This window comes from Lycium ferocissimum, chromosome 7 (genome assembly GCF_029784015.1).
Source record: "Lycium ferocissimum isolate CSIRO_LF1 chromosome 7, AGI_CSIRO_Lferr_CH_V1, whole genome shotgun sequence".
NCBI lineage: Eukaryota > Viridiplantae > Streptophyta > Magnoliopsida > Solanales > Solanaceae > Lycium > Lycium ferocissimum.
In genome coordinates this window covers 29,355,435-29,380,811 of record NC_081348.1, presented here as the reverse complement: position 1 = coordinate 29,380,811, position 25,377 = coordinate 29,355,435, and the positions used below count along the sequence as shown (strand labels likewise).

The window sequence follows — 25,377 nt, the reverse complement described above, 5'->3', positions numbered from 1 at the left end:
GTATAATCTAGAGTTTTTAAGAGTAAAAAACACAGAGGAACTCCAAGGAATGAACAAAATAACAAAGCTCTTCCTTTCATTCATATATAGCGATTGCCATATCTACACGGCAACAAAACTAAAACAGTAGCTACAAACACCAAACAGAAAGACGAGAAAATAAAATTAAATAGGAGATAGTTCCTAGTTTTGATAGTACTTAAGAAACTAATTCCTTTTGACGCTAAAAATCCTATTCAAGCAAGCCATGAAACCCAAACAACACCTGATAATTCTTTCTCCAACTTCCTCCATGAAATGGAAGCAGCAATATGCCCACGACTTTTTATCATCAAGCTACTAAATGTCGCCAAAAACATGACAACAAATCCCACTCCTGCACCCACGAAAAAACATAGCCTTATTTCATGCTCATCATCTTCAATTTTCGTTTCCATTTCCTTTTCCTGGGTAGAGAGCAATCCGTAATCAATGGTTTCCCACAAAGTTCTGGATTACCTTCAAAACATGAAGGATCAGTAAAGGTTCCAAATTGGTTTGTTGATGGGATAGGGCCACCAAGGTTGTTATATGACAAGTTAAGATGGCTCAATGAGGTGATGGAAGTCATGCTCAATGGTATAGAACCTGAGAGATGGTTAGAGGAAAGGTCTAGTGTCTCCAATAGCTGCATGCTCCCTATGTCCTTCGGAATTTTTCCTGATAATTGGTTCCCCGATAAATTTAGATTCCCCAAGTCTGAGAGACCAGTAATCTCATTCGGGATTTCACCGTGAAGATTGTTGCAGGAAAGATCAATAAGATTCACTTGGTCTAAGTTAACGGTGTAAGTCCTCTTTGTTCCTTTCTCAACCAACTCCATATTGGGCGTAAAAACATAGCTGAAATAGAAGTAGTTGGGAAACCACTTGTAAAATTTCGTGGACTTAAGACCTCTCAAACTTCCCAGGCAGGAAGGAATAAAACCCGTCAAATGGTTATGTGAAAGATCAAGAATTTGGAGGCTAGAAAGTTGGCATAGTTGTGGTGGAATGCATCCATCAATCATGTTATGCGTCATTCTAAGTATTTGCAGAGATAAGAGACTTTCTCCGAACCACTCAGGTATGGTGCCACTGATTTTGTTCTCTCCAATATCAAGTGCAAGCAAGCTTTTGCAATTGCTTAATGATTTTGGAAGTTCTCCAAAAAGGTTATTGCGACTCAATCTCAACCAAAAAAGTGAAGGTGGTGAACATATTGTAGGAGGAATACCACCTGTAAAATTATTCCCTGACAAATCTATGACCTGAAGTTGTTGCGATTCATACCACCAATCAGGAATCTTTCCAGACAAATGATTGTCTGAAAGGTCCAATCTCAATAGCTTGTTCACTCTTGTTATTGAATAAGGTATAGATCCTATAAAAGCATTTCTAGAAAGATCTAACACTTGAAGTTTTGTCATCACATGACCGATGTTTAAGGGTATAGATCCTGAAAACAAGTTCTTTGCTAGACTCAAATGTGTCACATTTGGCCAAAGAGGTAACAAACCATGGAAGCGATTGGAACTCAAGTCCACCACGACACCATAATAGTAACTAAAATAGAAACCCACTGTCCAGTTTTGGGATGTTGATGGAAAATTTACTAACCTCGGAAGACTTCCACCAATCTGATTATCTGATAGATCGAGCCATTGCAATTGTGAGCACAGTGTCCAAAGCCAAGGAGGTATAGGATCTGAAATGGAGCCATTGGTGAGAATGACAAACTGAAGTTGCTTTTGAGTTTCCAGCCATGTCGGGAACTTGGGACCCAAACTGCAACTTCTAAGCTCGATATATGTGAGGCTGAATGGAGGAACCCATTCATTGGTCAAGTTGACCGAAAAACTTCTTCCACAAGATAGGGATAGAACTGTCAGTCCATGGAATCTTGCAAAGTGATTTTGGCCAAGGTTGCCTTCCAAAGCATAATTTGTTGTCAGCCCCAAGAAAGTTAATTCAGAAAAATTAAATATACTCTCAGGTAAGGGTCCCGACAGTTGATTCTCTCCCATGTCCAACTTTTCCAACCGTGTAAGCTGTTCAATAGATGCTGGAACGGCCCCTGATATCAGGTTAAAAGAAATAACAAGAATCCTTATGTTCTTCAGATGTCCTAATGAATTTGGCAATTGCCCTGTCAATGCATTTTGGCCAAGATATAATACCTCTATCGTCTTGTTGCTGCAGCTGGACAATCCTTCCACTATTCGGCTTATGTCTCCATTAATTTTATTCTGTGTTAGAGACAACTGCCGCAAATTACAGAGTTTACCCCACTCGACATTGGATATTGGGCCTTGGATGTTGCTGAATGTTATATAAAGTACCTCGACAGTGGTGGCATTCGACAACCATTTTGGCAACACAAAATTAACAAAGTTATTCTGTGAAAGGGAGAGATAAGAAAGGGAAGTCATATTCCAGTTGGGGAAGGAGTAAGGGTGATAGTGAAGACTGCAACTTTGCAGACGCAGAGTCACTAAAGATGGCAGCTTATTAAAAGCTTCAAGCCAATGTTTCACCAAAGAAAGGTTCACATAAGAAAGATCAATGTACTTCAAAGAAGACAGACCGGAAACCCAATTCAAATCTTTGACCCAACTTCTTTCAACAGTATCGATAGGATAGGAATATGCCCACAGGTTTAAATAACGTAAATTTGATAGGTTTCCAAATGAAGGAGGAATACCAACAAGAGATGAAAGACTGAGATTAAGGTATTGCAAATTTTCAAGAGAACCCAAGAAATTGGGAGTGGCAAGTCCTTGGAAGTCGTTACCACCAAGGTCTAAATGCTTCAAGTATCGCAATTCGAGTAAAGCAGGACTTATCTTGCCACCGAAGCATGTTGAATTGCCTGGAATCAAATGTCCCAATTTCTTCCAATAGCAATTGTTTGATCTATCATTGAGATCAAGGCCGATGACATAACCAGTTTGGATGTCGCAATAAACGGCTTTCCAAATGCAGCATTCTTTGCCTACCCAAGAAGCCAGTCGGTCGGAGGGATCTGTGAGACTTCGCTTGAAGCTTAAAAGGGCTTTTCTCTCACTCTCAACACATCTCACTTTGAATTCAGTAGTGTTTGTGAGAGGAAAAGATGCAGTTTTTATGGCTTCGACTGGAACAAGTAGAAGAAGGGATTGAAGATAGAAAACAAGTACGGTAACTATAATTTTCCAACATGCCATTTTGAGATAATCTTTTAAGTAATAGAGATGGTAAGTTTAAAGTATATTACTTTTAGTTTTTTATGGCCAGTTTTATATAGAACCCATAACAGAGGATTAATAATTGCAAAGCAGTGACGCTAAATTTCAGATGTGCAAGGCCTACAGGATAATTCATTGCCTATTTGAGAAGGCACTAGGCTATTTTGAATACTACACAGCCATTCACGCATGAAAACAGGCTAATCTTGACATTCATAATCATAATGTAGTGACACTCGTTAAAGTCGTGGTCTTTTCACATGAGACCAAAACAGGATATTGACAGTACAAGTTGCTGGATTCAACTAGCTAGCTAGAAGTAGATTCAGGTCTTGTATATTTGTCTGCATCCATAACGCGGGACACTAAAAGTTTTACTAGTATAAGTGATGTCCAGTAACCACAATGAATGAGATCAGTGCACTTTTACGGTTTTCAACTTGATGTTCAACAATGAATTATTTGATTTTTTTCAGCAACAAAATTTGTACTGTATTCCTAAACTAACCCAAAAGCACTATGACTTAACTTGGTATTTTAGAAGGTTTAATTAATATATAAACTCTTTCAGGCAAGGTTACAACAGTTAGTACTTAATTGCTATAATAAATGTTGGGTCTTTTGGGAAAACCGTGCAAGCTTGGTCCAAAGCAGAATGTGTAAAGTAGTACATCTCAATGTCAATTTCTTTCGGAAAAACAGAATAGCTTTTTAATCACAAATGAAGACAAGATCTCTCTTTGGTTCCAAGCAAGAAGATTCTTTTCAGGAGGATACAAGAGTGCTTTTTCTGAAGTCAAGCACGTTTATGGACTAAGCAGCTTGTAAGATTGTATGAATGATTATAAGGTATATTTCGGAAATTGATTTTTTCCCTACTTGGACAGGTACACAATACCTGGTTCTTCTCATATTCAAACCCAACAACGGGCTGGCTAAGTCAAAGTCAAGTAAAGGACTTTCTTACTTTTCATTCATACAAATAAGCCCTAATTATACGTAAGCATTAATTACATTTGAATTCTAACCACGCACAAATTTACACAAGCTCACATTTTATTACTTGATAATAAAAACACTTCAAGAATCAACTCGACTTATTGATAGGGATGGGCAATTGCGTGGAGTTGGGGCAGGGTGGAGCGGTTTAAAACTTTTTTTTTCTTCTTAAAACTGGAAGCAGGTGCGGGTTGAAAGAATCCCGCTTTGTTCATTACTTTAGTTTCTCATTTCTATCTCTCTTGAGTCTCAGCGAATGCAGAACTTAACAATTTAAACTAACAGTTTATAAATTTAAGTTTGAATCTTGAAATTTATTTATGCCTCTCAAGTGAAACGGTAGTCGTAGTGATCTTTTTCTGTTGATAAACTTTACAATTCAATTGAGTAAATCCACCTTACCCACTTAACATTTTGAATGAGACAATAAACCCACTTTGATCTTAAATCATGGCTAGAAATGAGTTGGATTATTGCATTTATTTTGAAAATATCAAAAACGACCTTAAATTAATAAGAATTAAAAAAATGCTACACGGCTCCACTGCCATCCCTACAAATGATTCATGAGAGCATCATAGCCTAGTTCAAATTCCATTTTAATTTGGGTAAAGTACAGATATATACATATTAAGAAAAAATATTTATGAAACGTGACGATAATTTTCTATTTACAAAACATAATATTACAAATCCTATACAAAACATACTTTACAAAAAAATTATTTTTATTAAAAAATTATACTTTTTATTTTATTTTTTTAAATTATTTTTTTCGCTCAAAAATTTATGTACAAAAGTTGTATGAAATGTGTATATCTCGCTCAAGGCTTAAAAAGTTCGCTCAAAATTTAGTGTATGAAAACGGTATGAAATTGTATTAAATGTGTATATCTCGTTCAAGGCTTAAAAAATCCGCTCAAAATTGTGTATATGAAACGGTATGAAATTTGTATTTCGCTCAACGCTTAGAATTTCGCTCACATTTTCATGTATAAAGTTCATATTAGATTTCTCTAAAATTAATACAACTACAATAACATTAAATACAACTTTAATAGAACATTCAAAACTTAAAATAATCGTTCAAATTTTTTTGTATGAAATGTGTATATCTTGCTCAAGGATTAAAAAGTTCGCTCAAATTTTGTGTATGAAAAACGTATAAAATGTGTATATCTCGATCAAGGCTTAAACATTACGCTCAAAATTTTATGTATGAGAATGATATGAAATGTATATACCTCGCTCAAGACTTAGAATTTCATTTACATTTTTCGTATATAAAGTTCATATTAGGTTTCTGAAAAATTAATACAACTACAACAACATTGTAACAACTTTCACAATATTCAAGGATTAAAGTTTTCGCTCACACTATACATTTCATACATTTTTCATACGGCTTTCATACACAAAAATTTGATAATTTTTTAAGCCTTTGAGCAAGAAAAAATAATATTTTTAAAAAATAAAAATTAAAAATTATTTTTTTAAAAGAAAGTTTAAAATATTTTTTTAAAATAATTTAATTTTAAAAAAAATTAAAAAAATTATTTTCCAAAAAAAATAAAAACACAAAAAAATATGAAAATCCATCATGTTTTGTAAATAAGAAAAACTATCTATATATTTTGTAATAAAGAGTCTTAAGTAGGTATTCTATGTCATTTTCTCTTCTTTTTTTTTCCAAAGGTAAATTGGCCCAAATGCTTCAACTAAAGCTTCTTTTTTTAATCTTTTCGCTTCAAATTTAGTGGTTTAAAATGTGAACTTTGAAAACCTCAAACAAGTTACATTTTCACCTTTTCTCTTTGAGGGCAAAGGTGCAAATATACCCCTCAACTTTATAATTTAGAGCAGGTATACCTCTCGTTATAAAATAATGTATATATACTCTTGTCGTTACAAAATGGTGCAAATATACCCCTATCTTTATAAAATGGTGCAAATATACCTTTTTTTGCTAACATGATTTTTTTTTAAAATCATTTTGGTTATTTTTTAATTAAAAATATGCCACATGACTTTAAAAAAAAAGGCTACCTATTTTTTTTTAGTAGACATATTTTTCTAAAGCCACATGATAATTGTTTTTCTGGTGTGCCTGGTTTGGTTTGTTTAAAAAAATGTCTCGGTGACTTCAAAAATAAAGTCTACTCATTTTTTTAAACCAACCAGACCCGACCTACCCTAAGAAAAAAAAATTACCATGTGGCTTTAGAAAAATATGTCTACTAAAAAATAGGTAGACTTTTTTTAAAAGTCACGTGACATATTTTTAATTAAAAAATAACCAAAATGATTTTTAAAAAAAACCTTGTTAGCAAAAAGGGTATATTTGCACTATTTTGTAACGGCAGAGTTATATTTGCACCATTTCGTAACGACAGGAGTATATATACACTACTTTTGTAACGAAAAGTATATCTGCTTTAAATCGTAAAGTTGAGGGGTATATTTGTACCTTTGCCCTTTTTATTTAAAAATATTTTTGCGGCCAGGAAAGAAATGAAAAACCTTTTTGCGCGCTTTTTGATTTTTGTTTCAATTACTCCTCTATAATGGTACTGCTCCTTACGAAGCCTTTGTTTCTTTATTAGTTTTTTTCGATCACATGGAAATTAAGGTTTCAATTAATTTATTTAACACGTTTAGAAAAGATTACGTGTGATTGGACTGTTCATTCTCCACATGGTAGGCCTATAACGCTGTGTCATGTGCTATGTGAATTCTACATAACCAAAAACAACATTATTTTTTGTTTCAAAAGCAACAGTAAGTCATTAACAATAATAATTTAAAAGGGCCATATAAAGTTCTTGATCCACTTCAGTAAATAGCCCGAAAATATACATGAAAATTGTGTCGTTATGGCTGGGTTCCGATAATGCGCTAATATTGTTGTGCAAGCCATCGGACAATATTATAATTTTTAATGATTTATAATACAACTTATAACACTAGGAAATCTAATAGATTATTTATAAGATAGTCCGGAACCAAAATAACCCACTAAAGAGGAAGTGAATCAAAATACCCCAGGAAAAAAAGTGATGCAAAAATACCTTTAACGCAAAGATTCTGCGTAAAAGGACTTAACCGTAACAGCACGGTTACGTCCTTTAGCGCAATAAAATATGGCGTTAAAGAACCTCCTTTTTTTTTTTTTTTTTTTTTTAAACTCTCTTTCTTTTACATTTTCACACTTTTTTAACGTACTTTAGCCATAGATTAATCATGCTTCGAGCCTCCGGAACTTCAATATTTTATATAGAACCCTACTTATTTTTGTGCTATTAATAAGGTAGGTTCAATATATCAAGAATACGCAAAACTTTGGATTGTCGTATTAGTAGTTGAAAAGTGCTCGAAGTAAGTTTTTGTTTGAAGACAAAGTTTTTGTTTGAAGACTTGTTCTCATTAGCTTTAAGGTATTTATGTTTTAGGGTTTCGTGTTATTTTTAAATTAATGCGTAACTTTATTTCGAATATGTCACGATTTTTTTTATTATCAATTTAGGATGTCACACTATAAATGATAATAAAGACTAAGATAATATTTATAAATATAAATAGATATGCAAAAACTATATAATATTTACTTAAACTGTATAACTTAGTTGTATAAACATTATATATACGCTATCGTGGGTGCGTCCCACATGTGGTATGCCTGAGACTATCCTTAGGCCTAAGGCTCATACCATCCCCACTGTCCTCGCCATCGTCTCCGTAACACCCCGTACCATTAACTCGGACCTTGAGCATGATCCTAGACCAAAAGAAACCAAAAGAAATGAGCCTAGACTAAGGCATCACCGCCCGAATCGCACGTGCTACATGCGAGTCGCGGTGGTGTCGCATCCGCCTGCTAAGGAAGATGTAGTTGTGCGATTCGCATGTTACACATGCGAGTCGCATATGTCATCGCATCCGGTGACAGAGAGGTACCAAAGAATGACGTGAAGGTATACGCAGACGGTTGTGCAGTGCAACATGCGACTCGCATGTTGCACATGCGACACCATGTGCGAATCGCACATGGTGCGCGGGTATTTGTGTCAAAAGTTTTCTCGTTTTTGGACACCCTATAAATAGGTTTTCTAGGGTCTCAAACTCATGATTCGGCGCTTAAATCATTGGTATTTCTTGTGGAGCACATGCAAGTGTTGATTAAACATCTCCTGGATTTCTTACTTTTGGTATCTCCTCCAGAACATTTTTGGTAAACCCTAACTAAACTCGTTCAAGATTCAAGAATCAAGAATTGGGGGAATACTTCGAAACTCGGGTCTCTAATTCAAGTGTTGAAGCAATTAAGGTATGTAGAACTTCCATCCACGTACGAGGAATCTCTACGTTCTTCCCCATGCTTCGTTTCGATATTCATGAAATTCAAACCCTAGGGCATTAAACCCAATATATTGGTAGCCCGTAATTATGTATTTATGTATATGGATTTTGTATCTATATTCGTCATTGTATTCCTAATCTTCCATTATGGTTATTAGGAACCCTAGCTTAATCCACGAATCATGAATTCTTCCTCATGCATTCTCATTATGTTTATATGGCATTTTATGATTTTATGTAACAAGTCACATGCATGCTTTCAAGTCAATTATTTATATAATTATGAACTATTATTACTACTCATGAATCAAGAACATGTTTGCAAGACTACGACAAGTTAGTTCATGAAACCATGTTACAAGTTATTTCGTGAAATCATGATTACAAGTTATTTACAAGTTATTTCACGAAATTCATGGGCTTCTTAGCCAACTATATCATGTTCATGTTTTTGGGATTGCTTAGTTAACCGAGAAGGCTCGGATAGCTCTACGTTGCCACCGTAGGATAAGGGTTGTCGGCAAGTAAAAACACCTTCATTATGCGAAACATGCTATTATTACTTAAATCTCATATCCCCGGCAAGGTGTGAGTGTTCTCCGGAGGGCGCAAGTACCAGATCATGTTGTCGGTTACACTATAGCATTCCCCACGTTACAAGAAGTTTTATATTCATGTATTTTCATTGAATTACTGTTTTTCAGACTTTACTCACGTTTCATGCTCATGTTCAAGTCACATTCAGTTTCGGTTCATGTTCTATACCTATGTATGCCATGTTCTTCATTTCAAAAAAAACATACTAGTACTATTCATCATGTACTAACGTCCCTTTTGCCGGGCTCGCACTTCACGGTGCGAGATACCGATTTTCGTGAGCATACGAACCACCTAAAAATTGGTGAGCCCCACTCCTCTCGGGGTTCGATGGAGTCTTCATATTAGTATGCGGTTTATGGTAGTCCGGGGCCATGTCCCGGTAGTTAGTACTCGACATGTTTTAGAGGTTTCATAGACGGATGTTAGTTTCAATTCATGATTACGACTATTATGTTTTCACAATATTTCATGCTATGAGATGGTCCAAGATTTTATTCCGCAAATTTTATTTCCATGATTTATTTAAATTGCATCATATAGATTATATTGTTTGATGCCCATGTTGACAAGCAAGCCATGAGGTTCGCTCGAACACATGCAAGCAAGGCCCGAGTGCCGTGTTACGCCCAGGCCATGGTTCGGGGCGTGACAGTCTCCATCCCCCTTTTTTCTCTTAATAAGAGGATGCTCTAAGCCATGATCATCCCTCGCCCTTGTGCCCTTCTGCATAACGTAGCCCTTCTGCATAATGTACTTCTTCTTGAGATCTAATCCCGCTGTTATGCTCAAAATCTCAGGCTGATCTGGTTCTGAAGACGAGACCTTATCCTTGTCGAGAGATGCCACCGCAGGCGCCGAAGGATGAGCCTGAAAAATATATAAAAATTAGTACCAATACTTATTTATATTGAATACATTAACGTTTGTTAAATAATCAAATACGGGTGCCTCGGCGGTGTTAAATGGGCTCACGAGATAGGTTTTAAGTAATCTTATGAATGAGATGCTTGGAGGCTGAAGCTAGAGCGGTGTGCTGTCTGAGATCTAAATAAAGGTAAAAAAAAAAATTAAAGTAATATTCATCTTATATTGAATAAAAGTAAGGTTTACTAAAAATCTTACTTGTGGCTCGATAGTCTCATGAGAAGACTCCTATGGCTCGACAGTCTCATGAGAAGATACCTATGGCTCGGCAAGCCCATGAGAAAACGCCTGAGTGGGTCGCTCTGGTGGACCCACTAGCGCCAAATCCTAAAATATGAAAAATTACAAAACAATAAGTAACATATATATATTTGAAATAAATATTTTAATGTGTTAAATAAGTATTTTAAATACTAACCGGGATTAAAAAGTCATCGAACTCAAGAATTTTGAGTCCGTCTAAATTTCTCACTGGCTGCTCATCTTCTAATGATGCGCGAAGAGCTGCCCAATCGAAGTCATCACGTTCCTCGATGTACGTATTCTGGTTCGGCTGAGATGAAGACTCAGGTATCTCCGCAAATAGGCGCACCGGCATAAACTTAGGTGACGGTCCAGTTGGAATGGGAGCGACCTCAACTAGCTCATCTACCAGATGGTGTCCTCTACCACCACGTCCTCTAGTAGCACCACGTCTTTTACCAGCACCGCCTCCTCTACTATCACCGCGTCTTCTAGTAGCACCACGTCCTCTTCCTCGCGCCGCCTGATACTCACTCTTTGGAACTGGATCATCCATGTGTCAAATCTCTCCTGCCTGCCGGATACCGTCTTCTAATATCCGTACTATCTTCGCAAAGAAGCCCCGCAACTTCGGGGTTAGACATATGCTCTAACCTCAATACCCGCACTCGTTCTACGGTCACCAGCTGCATTTGTGTTCAACAGTAAAAAATAGTTATTTTTAAAATGTAATAATTAATACAATTAAATAAATCTAAATGTGATAAATTTACCAACACCTTGTACTGCCCCGCGAGTGTTGCGTATCCTACATCCCTTACGGGACATAAAGTTGGGTTGCCAATCAATCGGCTTGTGATCCCATGATACTAGTGTAGGTAATTCATGATGGGAGTCGCATGACCGACCTCTGTTGAAGTCTCCAACCTGTCCTGCCAATGCTGGAGCTGGACATCGATGAAAGTCAGAAATGCATCATCGATGGCTGCTCGATTGTCTCGCTAGTAGTGTTGGAGCTCCTAACGAACGTCGGGGGTTATATTATGTGTATGCTCAAACTGTCGTAAGATGCGCTCGGGCATGTGGTCCTCAATGATGTCTAGGTGTATCAATGGACACCGCGACCTCTACACGACCTGACCAGCCCTGCAAAAGACTGGCAACACATCCAAAATAGTAGCGCATGACGTCCATATAAATAGCTGCATAAAATATAGATACAAATTAGTGATCACCAAGTAGAAAAGTCGTTTAATTAAATTAATAGTGTAAAGTTAAATAGTTTTACCACATCGTCCGTCATCTAGTCAAGCTGGTCCAGGAATGGATGAATACTGTGGTGCATATCTACATCCTGGTCAAACCCTGCCGTCCACCTCCTCGCATAGGGCATGACATTACCGAGGTGATGCCTAGGTACGGGCTGAAAAGGCAGCATTCTCTCTCATGCCCATAACTGAAAGCGATATTAGAAAATGCGATTTTTTAGTCGTCGTTTCAAGATGTTTGTTTACATTAAAGGAACACACACTTAAAATATTACCTAGGGAAGAGAAAAAAATCCACACACATCGCTGATATGGCCAATAGACGCTCAACATAGGTATCGGTAGAGGTACGCCAAAACAAAGACCGCCCCAGTTGTAGTCTCCCCAACGGTCCAGATGCTCCAAGAAGATCAAATTTCGTAAGCTGACATAAGCACCCGATGTGTTCGGGAACAAGATGCCCCCGAATATAATGAGCGGATCCAAATGGGCATGACGATCAACAACGCCCTGAGGAGTGCCATCGTAAACAGGAGGCTCTGCGAGCAAATAAGTGCAGAGTGCACTAATCTGCACCCGACTTTATCCGGAGATATGGATCACGGGACCAGACACGAAGTGGGTGGGCCTAGTCAATTCCGACACCCATGTCCTACCAGGAGGAGGCTCATACCGACTGTATAATGGCTCTTCATCTACCCGTAATCTAAACAAGACCTCCACATCCTGAAGTGTGATCGTGGCCCCACCAGTGCGTAGATGGAAGGTATGTGTCTCCGGCCTCCACCGCTCAATTATGGCCGCAATGAGCTCCCAATCATACCGTACCCGACCAACGGACCACCCCGAAATTATATCTCTAAGACGGCGGGGTGTGGGGCGCTCGCGTAAAAGAGTCCACACTCTCTGCAGCCTATGGGGACAGAGCCTAGTCCCTCCTATCCCTATAACACCAGTCCATAATAACTCGACCTATGATTGCCTTGCAAAGAAAGTACTAATCTGTCATGGGCCACGGGTGAACATCGGGCCCCGAGTGATCATCAGGCTCTAGGTGATCATCGGGCCCCGGGTGAACATTGGGATCCATGAAAGTTTCGTGTCTGTAAAAACTAAATTATTCATTATTCTTGAAATGAAAATGAAATTATATTAACTAATTAATCATTTATAGGGAATATGTGAATTATGATGAATATGTTGTATTATATTTTATGAATAATTATATCTAATTATAATTATTCTCCTACTACAATTAAAGAAATAACGAACTAATTTATTTAACAATTAACATGGGATAAACAAATAATTAACTTGGGATAAAAAATTTCATAAATAAATAAATTAACAATGCCGTAATTAACAAATAATAGAGATTACTATATTTTCTCTAATTAAGTAATTAATAAATAATTAACAAATTAATAATTCATAAATAATTAAAATAACAATTCATAATCAACAATTGACAACTAATAAATTAACTATGACATAATTAACAAATAATAGTAGATTGCTTTATTTTTTCTAATTAAACAATTCATAAACAGTTAACAAATTAACAATTCATATACAATTAACAAATTAACAATTCATAATCAATTAATAAATTAACAATTCATAAACAATTAACAAATTAACAATTCATAATCAATTAACAAATAATAAATCAATTAACAAATAATAAATTAACAAAAAAAAAAAAAATTAAAACAGTAGTAAAACCGCTACTGCCCAACAACCAAAAAAAATATTTTTTCGAAATTCACGACTATGAAACGTTAAACATGCTTAGGAATATAATGTATTTAGCAGAATAATAAAAAAGTTCATAGTAGAATGCCTTGATCGAAGCTTCTTGTAGGGTTGTTTTAATCGAGTTGTACGCTGCTTTTTTTCAAAATTCGACCTTGGAATCTTGCTCCTTGACTTGAATATACCGAGAATCTAAACTTTCCAAACGAAATTTGAATAGAAAATGACGTTTTTTGGAAGTGGGCCCAACATTTTTTCTCCTTCAATGACGGACAATTTTTTTTAAGTGTTTGGTGAGAGGAGGGCGGAGGGGGGGGGGGGAGGGACCGGTGGTGGAACCCGATGGTTTTATGTTGGGGTCTTATAGCGCAGTATTTTACTGCACTAAAGGAGAGAAGGGATATCCTTTAGCGCAATAAAATATTGCGCTAAAGGACTAAACCGTGTCATTACGGTTAAGTCCTTTAACGCAGTATTTTACTGCTTTAAAGGTACTTTTGTACCCTTATTTCTGGGGTACTTTGGTTCAAGTCTTTTTTTTTTTTTTTTTTTGAGTCATTCTGGTTCCGGACTCTTTATAAGACAACAGAGAAATTGACTGTTTAAACGTGTATCAAGCAATACTTTTAAATTGTTAGCGTGATAACTCAAGGAAATCTAGTTAGGGCGGCATTTAGATATATACACACAAATATTAATAATCCAGATTGCATTATATATAGTGGTACATTTAGTGGTTATAATAAAGCTCAAGTTTCGGTTCCTATTTTCATTTTTCAAAAATCGGGTAATGGTGGTTATAAGAATGCTGCTCGATCTCTTACTAGTTATTTCTATGACGGTCATCTTACCTGTCTCCTACGCTACACCCTCAACTGGATCAATCGCTTTGTCCTGATTTATTGAACAGGTGCCCTGTGGAAAAGTTTGGTTACTCTTCAACAGAAGGGCGATGCTCAAGAATTACTAAAGCTTCAAAAACCAAGATTGATGAAATGCAAATTTGATAAAATATATCAGTTTGGTGACTCACTTTCTGATACTGGCAATTGCATCAGAGAGAATATTTGTGGAGCTCATACTGAATGGAAAAGACTTCCTGATGGAATGAACTTTTCCCAGAATGCAACCGAACGTTGTTCTGATGGCATGCTCATAATTGATTTCATAGGTATGTACAAAACTTCAAAAACAGACATATCTGCTTGTGAAAGAGCATGACTTTTAATGAAAAGTCATCTCAGAAGTTATATAACTATAATGATTCTCGGAAGTTATTTTGAAATATACTAGTGTTTTATTGAATTCTGAAGGAAATTGCTCATAACCCCCTAACGAATACGGGCAATATCTCTAACAATCTCTTCAATTCCGTTGTCCTGTTTTTTCTAAGAATGTGTTGCAATTTTCTTGGCTAATTTATGTTGACTAGTACAGTTGCTAGCTTGTAATATAATTGAAGTGGGAAGGTCGGGTCTGACCTTTGAAGGTTACTTTTGAACTTTATTTTATAACATTTACTTGTACTAGTTTATTTGAATTTCTAAATTAATTTTGAATAAATTCTTTTGTTTGTGACAGCACTGGAATCTGGTCTTCCTCTCCTAAATCCGTACAAGCGTCAAAATGCAAATTTTAGACATGGTGCGAATTTTGCAGTAGCAGGAGCTACTGCTTTACCAACTGAAATCATGGCAGAGAATAAGATTGTTAATTCAGCATTAACCAACAGTTCATTAAGTGTGCAACTTGATTGGATGTTTTCCCATTTTGACACCAACTGCTCCCCTGGTAATTACTTAATTTGTTAAATACCTTTAACTTAGGTCTCTAACTGTTAACTAATTAACGGCGAGTCGAATTGATATTTTTCTAGTTCTTGCTTGCCAGATTGCCAAGAAAAATTGAAGAAGTCACTTTTCCTAGTTGGAGAAATCGGAGGAAATGAATTCAATTATGGCTTGTCGCAAGGTAAAACCATGGACGAGTTGCGAAGACTGGTGCCAGACGTTGTTCAGACCATCATTCATGGTGTTAGAGTGAGTTTTGATTCGAACTGCCGATAAAATTTCTCGTGCGCTTCTATTTATCTAAATCTGTTTCCTAATGATCAATTACTTTTTTTTTTTTTAGAGAGTCATTGATTTTGGGGCTACTCGAATTGTAATTCCAGGCAATTTCCCAATTGGTTGTGTCCCAGCTCTCCTAACGCAATTCATGACTGAAAACTCAACTGCCTACGACGAGTACCATTGCTTGAAAGACTTGAATAAATTGGCAATCTTCTACAATCATCATATCATCATTTGCAACAAGCCATTGATGAGCTGAAGAAAGAGTATCCAAACACTATACTCATTTATGGTGACTACTACAATGCCTATTTATGGCTTCTACAAAATGGCGTGAGCATTGGTAAGTAAAAATATCATTTCTTTTTCGTGTATTTTCAGGTCAAATTACTACACACACACACACAAATAGAAAAAGCGAAGAAAGCAATATACATTTACGAACTTTCTTGATTGAAATACATTTTCAGGATTCGAAAAACTCTTTGCAGAAAGCATGCTGTGGAATAGGAGGGGACTATAATTATGACATACATAAAAAATGTGGATCTGCAGGAGTTCAAGTGTGTGCTGACCCTAGTACTCACATCAGTTGGGATAGAGTTCATTTGACACAAAAAGCATATAGTTGGTTGGCAAGATGGTTAATTCATGACATGTTACCCCAATTGAACTGCCATGTTTAAGTTCAGACTTTTAATTTCTTTTGATTATTTTTGTGTTTCATAATTTTTAGGGGTTCATGTCCAAAGTTCAGACGCAAGTAGAAATTAAAGTTCAGTTTTTTTCTTACATTTTGTAATTACACAGCCTAACAATTAGGCAATTTTTTCAAACACAACCATGTACTTGTCAGCGACAATGAGGAATTGCTTTTATAACAAAATTATCTCTTAGAACGTGTGTGCAAACTTGTATTATATATTGATGGTGGTGCTGAGATGAGGAAATAAGCTGATCAGTGATCAGATTCAGTGGGTCTTGGCTTCACCTAATAATCTCACATAAGTATTTAAGGTGTGTTTTTTGCCGAAAGAAATTTTACTGCGGTTTTCATGATGGCCACTAATCCAAAATTATGTGGCTAGAAAGGTGAAGAAATTCGTTTTCCATGTTATTTTTTTGACTTTTTGTTTGAAATATCCTTCTATTTTAATTTGTGTCTTTAAACAAGTAATTTTTTATTTTTTTTTTGTAATCTTATGACCTTAAACTAAAGAAATGCTTAATGTATCAAAATGACCTCGAATTTTGTTTTCTTAAATATGTCATGAAAGATATTAGAGCTAAAGAGTTACCAAAGTTAAAAAGTAGTAACATTTTTTAAAAAAACAAATCAAAAAGTAAAGTAAGACACATAAATTGAAATAAAAGGAGTACGCATTAATGTTCCTTATCTTTTAAGGCTTTTTTATTTTAAAATTTTGTTGTGCTTTGAACTCTTTTTTTCCTCCCTAATTCGATGTGTAGCCAATCGGAGGAATACCTGCTTTCATTTTTTATTAGCTACTGGACAAACTTACCGACCGCTTTCTTGTCTCTCACATGGAAATATATATTATTTTAAATTCCTTATTTAAATAGATGACATTCGCTGTGCAAGCCGTCCAAAGATGCTATATTTTCAATTTTTTGCGCGGAGTGCCCTTCTAGTAACATTTTTTTTAAAACCCTCGCTCAAGCAAAAATTAAAAAAAAAAATCGCAAGACAAGGGTTGAATCGCGTGTATGCGGACCGGCATACTTTTGTTAAGGAATTACAAATTTTATGCCGAAATACTCATACCTTATAATGAATAAGTATGCGGGTCCGATAACTTTGATAATTTCTTCACAAAGTTATGCATGGGGGCATAAATGTTTCTTCATTATCACAAATTTTCTAAGGCTTTTTTATTTTAAAATATTTGTTGTGCTTTGAAACTCTTTTTTTCCTCCCTTGAGAAGAAGTATGCACTTGCTCGAACCAATGTCTAACCAATCGAGGAATAAATTGGTCAAATCCTACTCTTTGACATAGTAGGCATCATTTTTTATTAGCTACTGGACAAACTTACCGACCGCTTTCTTGTCTCTCACATGGAAATATATATTATTTTAAATTCCTTATTTAAATAGATGAGACATTCGCTGTTTTCCAGCCGTCCAAAGATGCTATATTTTTCCAATGATTACTCTTAATAGTAGGCATGGATCCATTACAACATAAATTATACTTTTTTAACAAAAGTATCCGGGTCAATTTCAAATATGAGGGCAAAAATTAAAGACCACCCCAAAAGAAGGGCAATTCTGCGAATTGCCCCTATATTTTTCCAATGATTATAATACAAATTACAACATAAATTATACTTTTTCCGTCTCAATTTATGTGATAGTATTTGACTAGAAATATAATTTAAGAAAGAAAATAAAATTTTTAAAATTTGAAATTCAAGACAAACCTAATATATTTGTGTGACTCTAAATTAGGTAACATTATTTTTTGGATAGATCAAAAAGGAAAGTGCATATAAAGGCAAAAGGAAAGAAAACAGGAGAGTAGACGTTTCAAACGTGTATCAGGCAATACATTTTAAAATGTCGGCGTGATAATTCAAGGAAATCTGTCTGCTAGCATTTAGATACTGCATATTAAAACGCTGAAGTTTTGGTATAGTTTTCTTAGGCAAATTAAAATTGGGGCATGGCAGCGACAATAAGATTGGTTGATAGCTTAGTCCTTTTTTTGGTCATTTTGATAGTGAAAAGCGGTGCTCAAGAAATACTAAAGCTTCAAAAACCAGGATTGATGAAATGCAGATTTGATAGAATATATCAGTTTGGTGACTCACTTTCTGATACAGGCAATTGCATCAGAGAGAGCCTTTGTGGAACTCATTTCTTCTGTGCAAGACCTCCTTATGGAATGAACTTTTTCCATAAAGCAACTGGACGTTGTTCTAATGGCATGCTCATCATTGATTTCATAGGTTTGAAGTTGAATCCCCAATTGATTGTCTTGTGTTTCGATTATCGCACTATTTCGCTGTTCATTTTTCTGAATGTTCTGTATTGCTTTCCTTATTACTAGTTGTTTTTTCTTCACTGCCATAATTCCTGTTTCATAACTACTTCGATTTTCTGCACTTGAGCCGAGGGTCCTTCAGAAACAGCCTCTCTACCTCCCTTAGGTAGGGGTAAGTTCTGCATACACTGTACCCTCTCCAGACCCCAAGTGTGGGATTACACTGGGTTGTTGTTGTTGAAATTGAATCCCCAATTACTAAAACCCTGCTTATATATAACTGTATGTTTGATTTTGTGTTTCCATACAGCACTGGAATCTGGTCTTCCTCTTCTAAATCCTTACAAGCTTCAAAGTGCAAATTTTAGGCATGGTGTGAATTTTGCAGTAGCAGGAGCTACTGCTTTACCAAATGAAGTTCTGGCAAATAAGAAGATTGTTAATTCAGCATTAACCAATAGTTCATTAAGTGTGCAACTTGATTGGATGTCTTCCCATTTCCACATCACCTGCTCCCCTGGTAATTCATTAATTAGTATTTTGCTAAATACTCACTTAATTCTCTTCTGCAAGTTGCATTAACTGTAAAGGGCAGCCCGGTGCACTAAGCTCCCGCTATGCGCGGGGTCCGGGGAAGGGCCGTACCACAAGGGTCTATTGTGCGTAGCCTTACCTTGCATTTCTGCAAGAGGCTGTTTCCACGGCTCGAACTCGTGACTTCCTGATCATATGGCAGCAACTTTACCAGTTACACCAAGGCTGTTTCCACGCAAGTTGCATTAACTGTATATTCTATTAATTCATTTTCTTCGTCTTGGTAAATTGCCCAGAAAAATTGAACAAGTCACTTTTCCTAGTTGGAGAAATTGGAGGAAATGAATTCATTTATGGCTTATCCCAAGGTAAAACCATGGACGAATCGCGAAGAATGGTACCAGAAGTTGTACAGACCATCATTCATGGTGTTAAAGTGAGTTTAATTTGCTGTTATCTCTTCCGATCTTTCATGATTATTATTTATTAGTACTTCTATTTGGCTGAAATTTGTTTCCTAATGATCAGTTACTATTGTTTTTTTCCAGAGAGTCATTGGTTTTGGAGCTACTCGAATTATAGTTCCAGGCAATTTCCCAATTGGTTGTCACCCAATTTTCCTAACAGAATTCATGACCGACAACTCAACTGCTTACGATGAGTACCACTGCTTGAAAAACTTAAATAATTTTGCAATATTCTACAATCATCATTTGCAGCAAGCCATTGATGAGCTGAAGAAAGAGTACACAAACATTACATTGATTTATGGTGACTACTACAACGCCTTTCTGTGGCTTCTACAAAACGCTGTCAGTCTTGGTAAGTGCTAAAAAATATTGTTTCTTTTTTCCTATTTTTTAATGTCAAATTACTACATATATATAGATATTCCTTAAATATATACATACAAATGGAAAAGTGAAGAAAGCCATATGCATTTACAAACTTTTCTTGATTGAAATACATTGTAGGATTGGACAAAGACTCTCTACAAAAAGCATGTTGTGGAATAGGAGGAGACTATAATTTTGATATGAGTAAAAGATGTGGTGATCAAGGAGTCCCAGTGTGTGTTGACCCTAGTACTTACATCAGTTGGGATGGAGTTCATTTGACACAAGCAGCATACAGTTGGTTAGCAAGATGGCTAATTGATGACATGTTACCCAAATTGAACTGCCATGTTTAAGTTCTTGGCAAAGTGCATGAATCAGAACGCACATTCAAAATGAGTGTTCCTTCTTTCCCAACAGAGCAGTGTGTGTTTAAGGTAAGCCATTGTCTGATTGATGTCATTGAAGATAAACTAAAATAGCAAGTCTTTATTGGGAAAGTGCATCAGTGTTACCCTCTTGAATGCTATTCCCTCAATTTGAGCAATTCAAATAATGCCTTCAATTGAGATAGGCCAACAAATCTTTCTTTACAGGCTTGATTTTACTTATAGATACATAGATGAACTCTACATGACAAGAGGACCAAAACCATGAGTGTTTAACCTAGAGGGATCTTTCTAAAGTAATTTACCCTTTGATTATTTAGGTGAAATCCAGACCCCACTTGGTGGGATTTTACTGGGTATGTTGTTGATTATTTAGGTGAAATATAATCTAGTGTTTTTCAAAGTAAAAAACACACAAACTCAAGGGATGAACATTATAACAAACCTCATCCTTTTTATTTTTATACACAACAATTGCCATATCTTCACTGCCACAAAATCTAAGCTCTAGATACAAACACCAAACAGAAAAAAAAAAAAAAAAAATAAAATAGAAAATTTACCTGCTTTTAATAATACTATGGAAATAAGTTCCTTCTGAGGCTAAAAATCCTATTCAAGCAAGCCATGAAACCCAAACAGCACCTGATAATTCTTTCTCCAACTTCCTCCATGAAATGGAAGCAGCAATATGCCCACGACTTTTTTATCATCAAGCTACTAAATGTCGCCAAAAACATGACAACAAATCCCACTCCTGCACCCACGAAAAAACATAGCCTTATTTCATGCTCATCATCTTCAATTTTCGTTTCCATTTCCTTTTTCCTGGGTAGAGAGCAATCCGTAATCAATGGTTTCCCACAAAGTTCTGGATTACCTTCAAAACATGAAGGATCAGTAAAGGTTCCAAATTGGTTTGTTGATGGGATAGGGCCACCAAGGTTGTTATATGACAAGTTAAGATGGCTCAATGAGGTGATGGAAGTCATGCTCAATGGTATAGAACCTGAGAGATGGTTAGAGGAAAGGTCTAGTGTCTCCAATAGCTGCATGCTCCCTATGTCCTTCGGAATTTTTCCTGATAATTGGTTCCCCGATAAATTTAGATTCCCCAAGTCTGAGAGACCAGTAATCTCATTCGGGATTTCACCGTGAAGATTGTTGCAGGAAAGATCAATAAGATTCACTTGATCTAAAGTATTCGTGTATGTCATCTTTGTTCCTTTCTTGACCAAGTCCATCTTGGGTGTAAAAACATAGCTGTAATAGCGGTAGTTAGGATCCCACATGTAAAATTTCACTGATTTAAGAGCTCTCAAACTTCCCAGGCAGGAAGGTATAGAACCTGTCAAGTTGTTATGTGAAAGATCAAGAATTTGGAGGCCAGAAAGTTGGCAAGGTTGTGCTGGAATGCGTCCATCAATCATGTTACACGTCATTCTAAGCTTTTTCATAGATAAGAGACTTTCTCCTAACCACTCGGGTGTGGGGCCACTGATTTTGTTCTCTCCAATATCAAGTGTAACTAAGCTATTGCAATTCTTCAATGATTTTGGAAGTTCTCCGGAAAGGTTATTTTGGCTCAATCTCAACCAAAAAAGTGAAAGTGGTGAACAAACTGAAGGAGGAATACTACCTGAAAGATTATTCCCTGACAAATCTATGACTTGAAGTTGTTGGGATTCATACCACCAATCAGGAATCTTTCCAGACAAATGATTTTCTGAAAGGTCCAATCTCAATAGCTTCTTCACTCTTGTTATTGAATAAGGTATAGATCCTATAAAAGCATTTCCAGAAAGATCTAACACTTGAAGTTTTGTCATCACATGACCGATGTTTAAGGGTATAGATCCTGAAAACAAGTTCTTTGCAAGATTCAAATGTGTCACATTTGGCCAAAGAGGTTACAAACCATGGAAGCGATTGGAACTCAAGTCCACCACAATACCATAATAGTAACTAAAATAGAAACCCACTGTCCAGCTTTGGGATGTTGATGGAAAATTTACTAACCTCGGAAGACTTCCACCAATTTGATTATCTGATAGATCAAGAAATTGCAATTGTGAGCATAGCGTCCAAAGCCAAGGAGGTATAGGATCTGAAATGGAGCCATTGGTGAGAATAACAACCTCAAGTTGCTTTTGAGTTTCCAGCCATGTGGGGAACTTGGGACCCAAACTGCAACTTCTAAGCTCGATAGCTGAGAGGCTAAATGGAGGAACCCATTCATCACTCAAGTTGACCGCAAAACTTCTTCCACAAGATAGGCATAATATTTTCAGTTGATGGAGTCTTGCAAAGTGATTTTGTGAAAGTTTGCCTTCCAAAGAATTTGTTGACAGCCGCAATTTAGTTAATTCAAAAAAATTGAAAATACTCTCAGGTAATGCTCCCTTCAGTTGATTTTCTCCCAAGCCCAAAATCTGCAACCCTGACAACTGCTCAATAGATGCTGGAATCATGCCTGATATCATGTTAAAAGAAATTTCAAGCATCTTTAAGTTCTTCAAATGTCCTAACGAATTTGGCAATTTTCCTGTCAATGCGTTTTCGCCAAGACATAATACCTCTATAGTATTGTTGCTGCAGCTGGACAAACCTTCCACCGCTCGACTTATGTCTCCATTAATTTTATTCCGCGTTAGATACAACTCCCACAGATTACAGAGTTTACCCCATTCAACATCTGATATTGGACCTTCAATGTTGCTAGACTCCATATAAAGTACCTTAATGGTGGTGGCATTAGTCAACCCTTTAGGCAACACAGAATTACCAAATTTATTCCGTGAAAGGGAGAGATAAGAAAGAGAAGTCATATTCCGGTATGGGAAGGAGTAAGGGAGATAGTGAAGACTACTGTTTTCCAAACGCAAAGTCACTAAGGATGGCAGCTTATTAAAAGCTTCAAACCAATGCTTCACCAAAGAAAGGTTCACATAAGAAAGATCAATGTACTTCAAAGAAGACAGACCGGAAACCCAAATCAAATCTGTAGCCCAACCTCTTTCCACAGTGTGGTAAGGATAGGAATATGTGTTTAGGCTTAAATACTGCAAATTTGACAGATTTCCAAGTGAAGGAGGAAGACCAATAAGCGATGAGTGACTGAGGTTAAGATACTGTAATTTTTCAAGAGAACCAAAGAAATTGGGAGTGGCAAGTCCTTGAAAGTCATTACCGCCAAGGTCTAAATACTTCAGGTATCGCAATTCGAGTAAAGCAGGACTTACCTTGCCACCCAAGCATGTTGAATTGCCTGGAATCAAATGTCCCAATTTCTTCCAATAGCAATTGTTTGATCTATCATTGAGATCCAGGCTGATGACATAACCAGTTTGGAAGTCACAGTAAACACCTTTCCAAATGCAGCATTCTTTGCCAAACCAAGAAGCCAGTCGGTCAGAGGGATCTCTGAGACTTCGCTTGAAGTTTAATAGGGCTTTTCTCTCACCCTCAACACATCTCACTTTGAATTCAGTAGTGTTTGTGAGAGGTAAAGAAGCAGTTTTTATGGCTTCGACTGGAACAAGTAGAGGAGATAATCTTATAGATATGGTAAGTTTAAAGTATACTGCTATTAGATATAGAAAACAACCATAACAGAGGATCATTTCTCCAAAACTTTATGATTCAGCACTATGTCTTAGATGGTAACATTTTGAGATAATCAAACATCCAACTCTTTATAAGTAACTTCTTTTTCTTTCCAGCTACAGCTGGTCTAGGTTGTTGGATCGGAACATCTTTTTGTGTATGCGTATGCAATCTTGGCTACGTATAGAAAACAAGTCCAACTTAAAGTAACTAAAATTTTCCAGCATGCCATTTTGAGATAATCTTATAGATATGGTAAGTTTAAAGTATACTGCTATAATCTTATAGATATGGTAAGTTTAAAGTATACTGCTATTAGTTTTTGGGCCTGTTTATATAGAAAGACAACCATAACAGAGGATCATTTCTCCATAAGTGGCTACTTTATGATTCAGCTTCACTACTGTCTTAGATGGTAACAGGTAACTTGTAGCTTGTGCAATTGAAAATGGACAAATTTTTTGAAGGTCAAGTCCTGTGTAATAATAGTGCTAATTAACTAGCTGGAGCCTGGAGCCAATCACAATGAGAAACGCATGGTAAAACTGATTATTCAACTCACATGCATTAAACAATATTTATCCTAAAATCTCATCAGAATTAATTAGGCCTCTGTCATGCATTATATATTTGCAATAAGACCACACAGAAAAAGAATACCTGCAGACAGCTCGGCACTTGAATCTCAATGTTAATTTTCACAAAAGTACTCCTTTTAAGAGTTTAACTTCTATACGGTGACAATATGAATAATTGTTTTACACAATCAGGTCACCTAAAAAATGATTACGACTAACTGTTAAAGCTTAATTGTTACCCGGAAATGGAGTACACAATCTACTATAACATGTTAAATTGTATTGATAGTGAAAAAAATCTTTATTTATTAATAACATTCTTTATAGGAGGAAACTAACAAGAATGCTTTTTGTGAAGTCAAGCACGTTTGTGGACTAAGCATGCTCGTAAGTTTTTATTATTCCCACCTAACAAGTTGATTATTTTCGTGGGTATTACTTCAAATTGTTAAAGAAAGGTACACGTATCGATTAAGATGCATTGACGATTAATAAACTTTTAATACATTTTATTTCCATGGGGAAAACCAACCAAAAAAAAAAACCTGGATGGCGGACACAATGTTTTATTGACTAAGCAGTTTCCCACAGGCCATTCAGGTCCAATTTTAGAACATGGTTGGTTGGTTAAAGTTGATGAAACTTATTATAGCTACTCGCATACTATGTAGACACAAAAAAATTTCTTAGAAACTAATATAGTCAAACCTCTCAAAAATTGTCATTTGTTATAACAATATTTATTTCTATTAATGGCGATTTTCATTTATATTTTATTTTTTTATAACAACATTCTAAATATGACATTCATTCACGGTGGTATCTTTCTTTGTAAAATTACTCTATACCAAGCCTATACTCAAATTTTGTGTAATAATATTTTGTAAGAAATATATTATGTATAAAAATAATATTAAAATATTTATGGTAACCATCATTAATTTCATGCACATAGTAAATTTCAAG

At 36.0% G+C, this 25,377-nt stretch overlaps 3 protein-coding genes and 1 pseudogene across 3 annotated transcripts; 2 read left to right on the top strand and 2 right to left on the bottom strand.

Moving 5' to 3' along the window:
• Nucleotides 1–236: 236 nt before the first annotated feature.
• Nucleotides 237–10,922, bottom strand: LOC132062101 (receptor-like protein EIX2). The gene is made up of 4 exons (XM_059454744.1): nt 10,542–10,922; nt 9,850–10,066; nt 499–3,153; nt 237–376 (listed from the first exon to the last, which is right to left on the bottom strand). The coding sequence occupies exons 1-4, from the start codon at nt 10,920–10,922 to the stop codon at nt 237–239; spliced, it is 3,393 nt and encodes a 1,130-aa protein (XP_059310727.1).
• A 1,471-nt stretch (nt 10,923–12,393) lies between these two features.
• Nucleotides 12,394–16,315, top strand: LOC132062100 (acetylajmalan esterase-like; annotated as a pseudogene).
• A 1,706-nt stretch (nt 16,316–18,021) lies between these two features.
• LOC132064233 (acetylajmalan esterase-like) lies at nt 18,022–20,431 on the top strand. The gene is made up of 5 exons (XM_059457146.1): nt 18,022–18,433; nt 18,779–18,988; nt 19,299–19,438; nt 19,551–19,824; nt 19,977–20,431. The coding sequence occupies exons 1-5, from the start codon at nt 18,148–18,150 to the stop codon at nt 20,192–20,194; spliced, it is 1,128 nt and encodes a 375-aa protein (XP_059313129.1). The 5' UTR covers nt 18,022–18,147; the 3' UTR covers nt 20,195–20,431.
• Nucleotides 20,432–20,805: 374 nt separating this feature from the next.
• Nucleotides 20,806–23,850, bottom strand: LOC132062099 (receptor-like protein EIX2). Its single transcript, XM_059454743.1, has 2 exons — nt 22,146–23,850; nt 20,806–22,085 (listed from the first exon to the last, which is right to left on the bottom strand). The coding sequence occupies exons 1-2, from the start codon at nt 23,848–23,850 to the stop codon at nt 20,806–20,808; spliced, it is 2,985 nt and encodes a 994-aa protein (XP_059310726.1).
• Between the last annotated feature and the right edge of the window lie 1,527 nt (nt 23,851–25,377).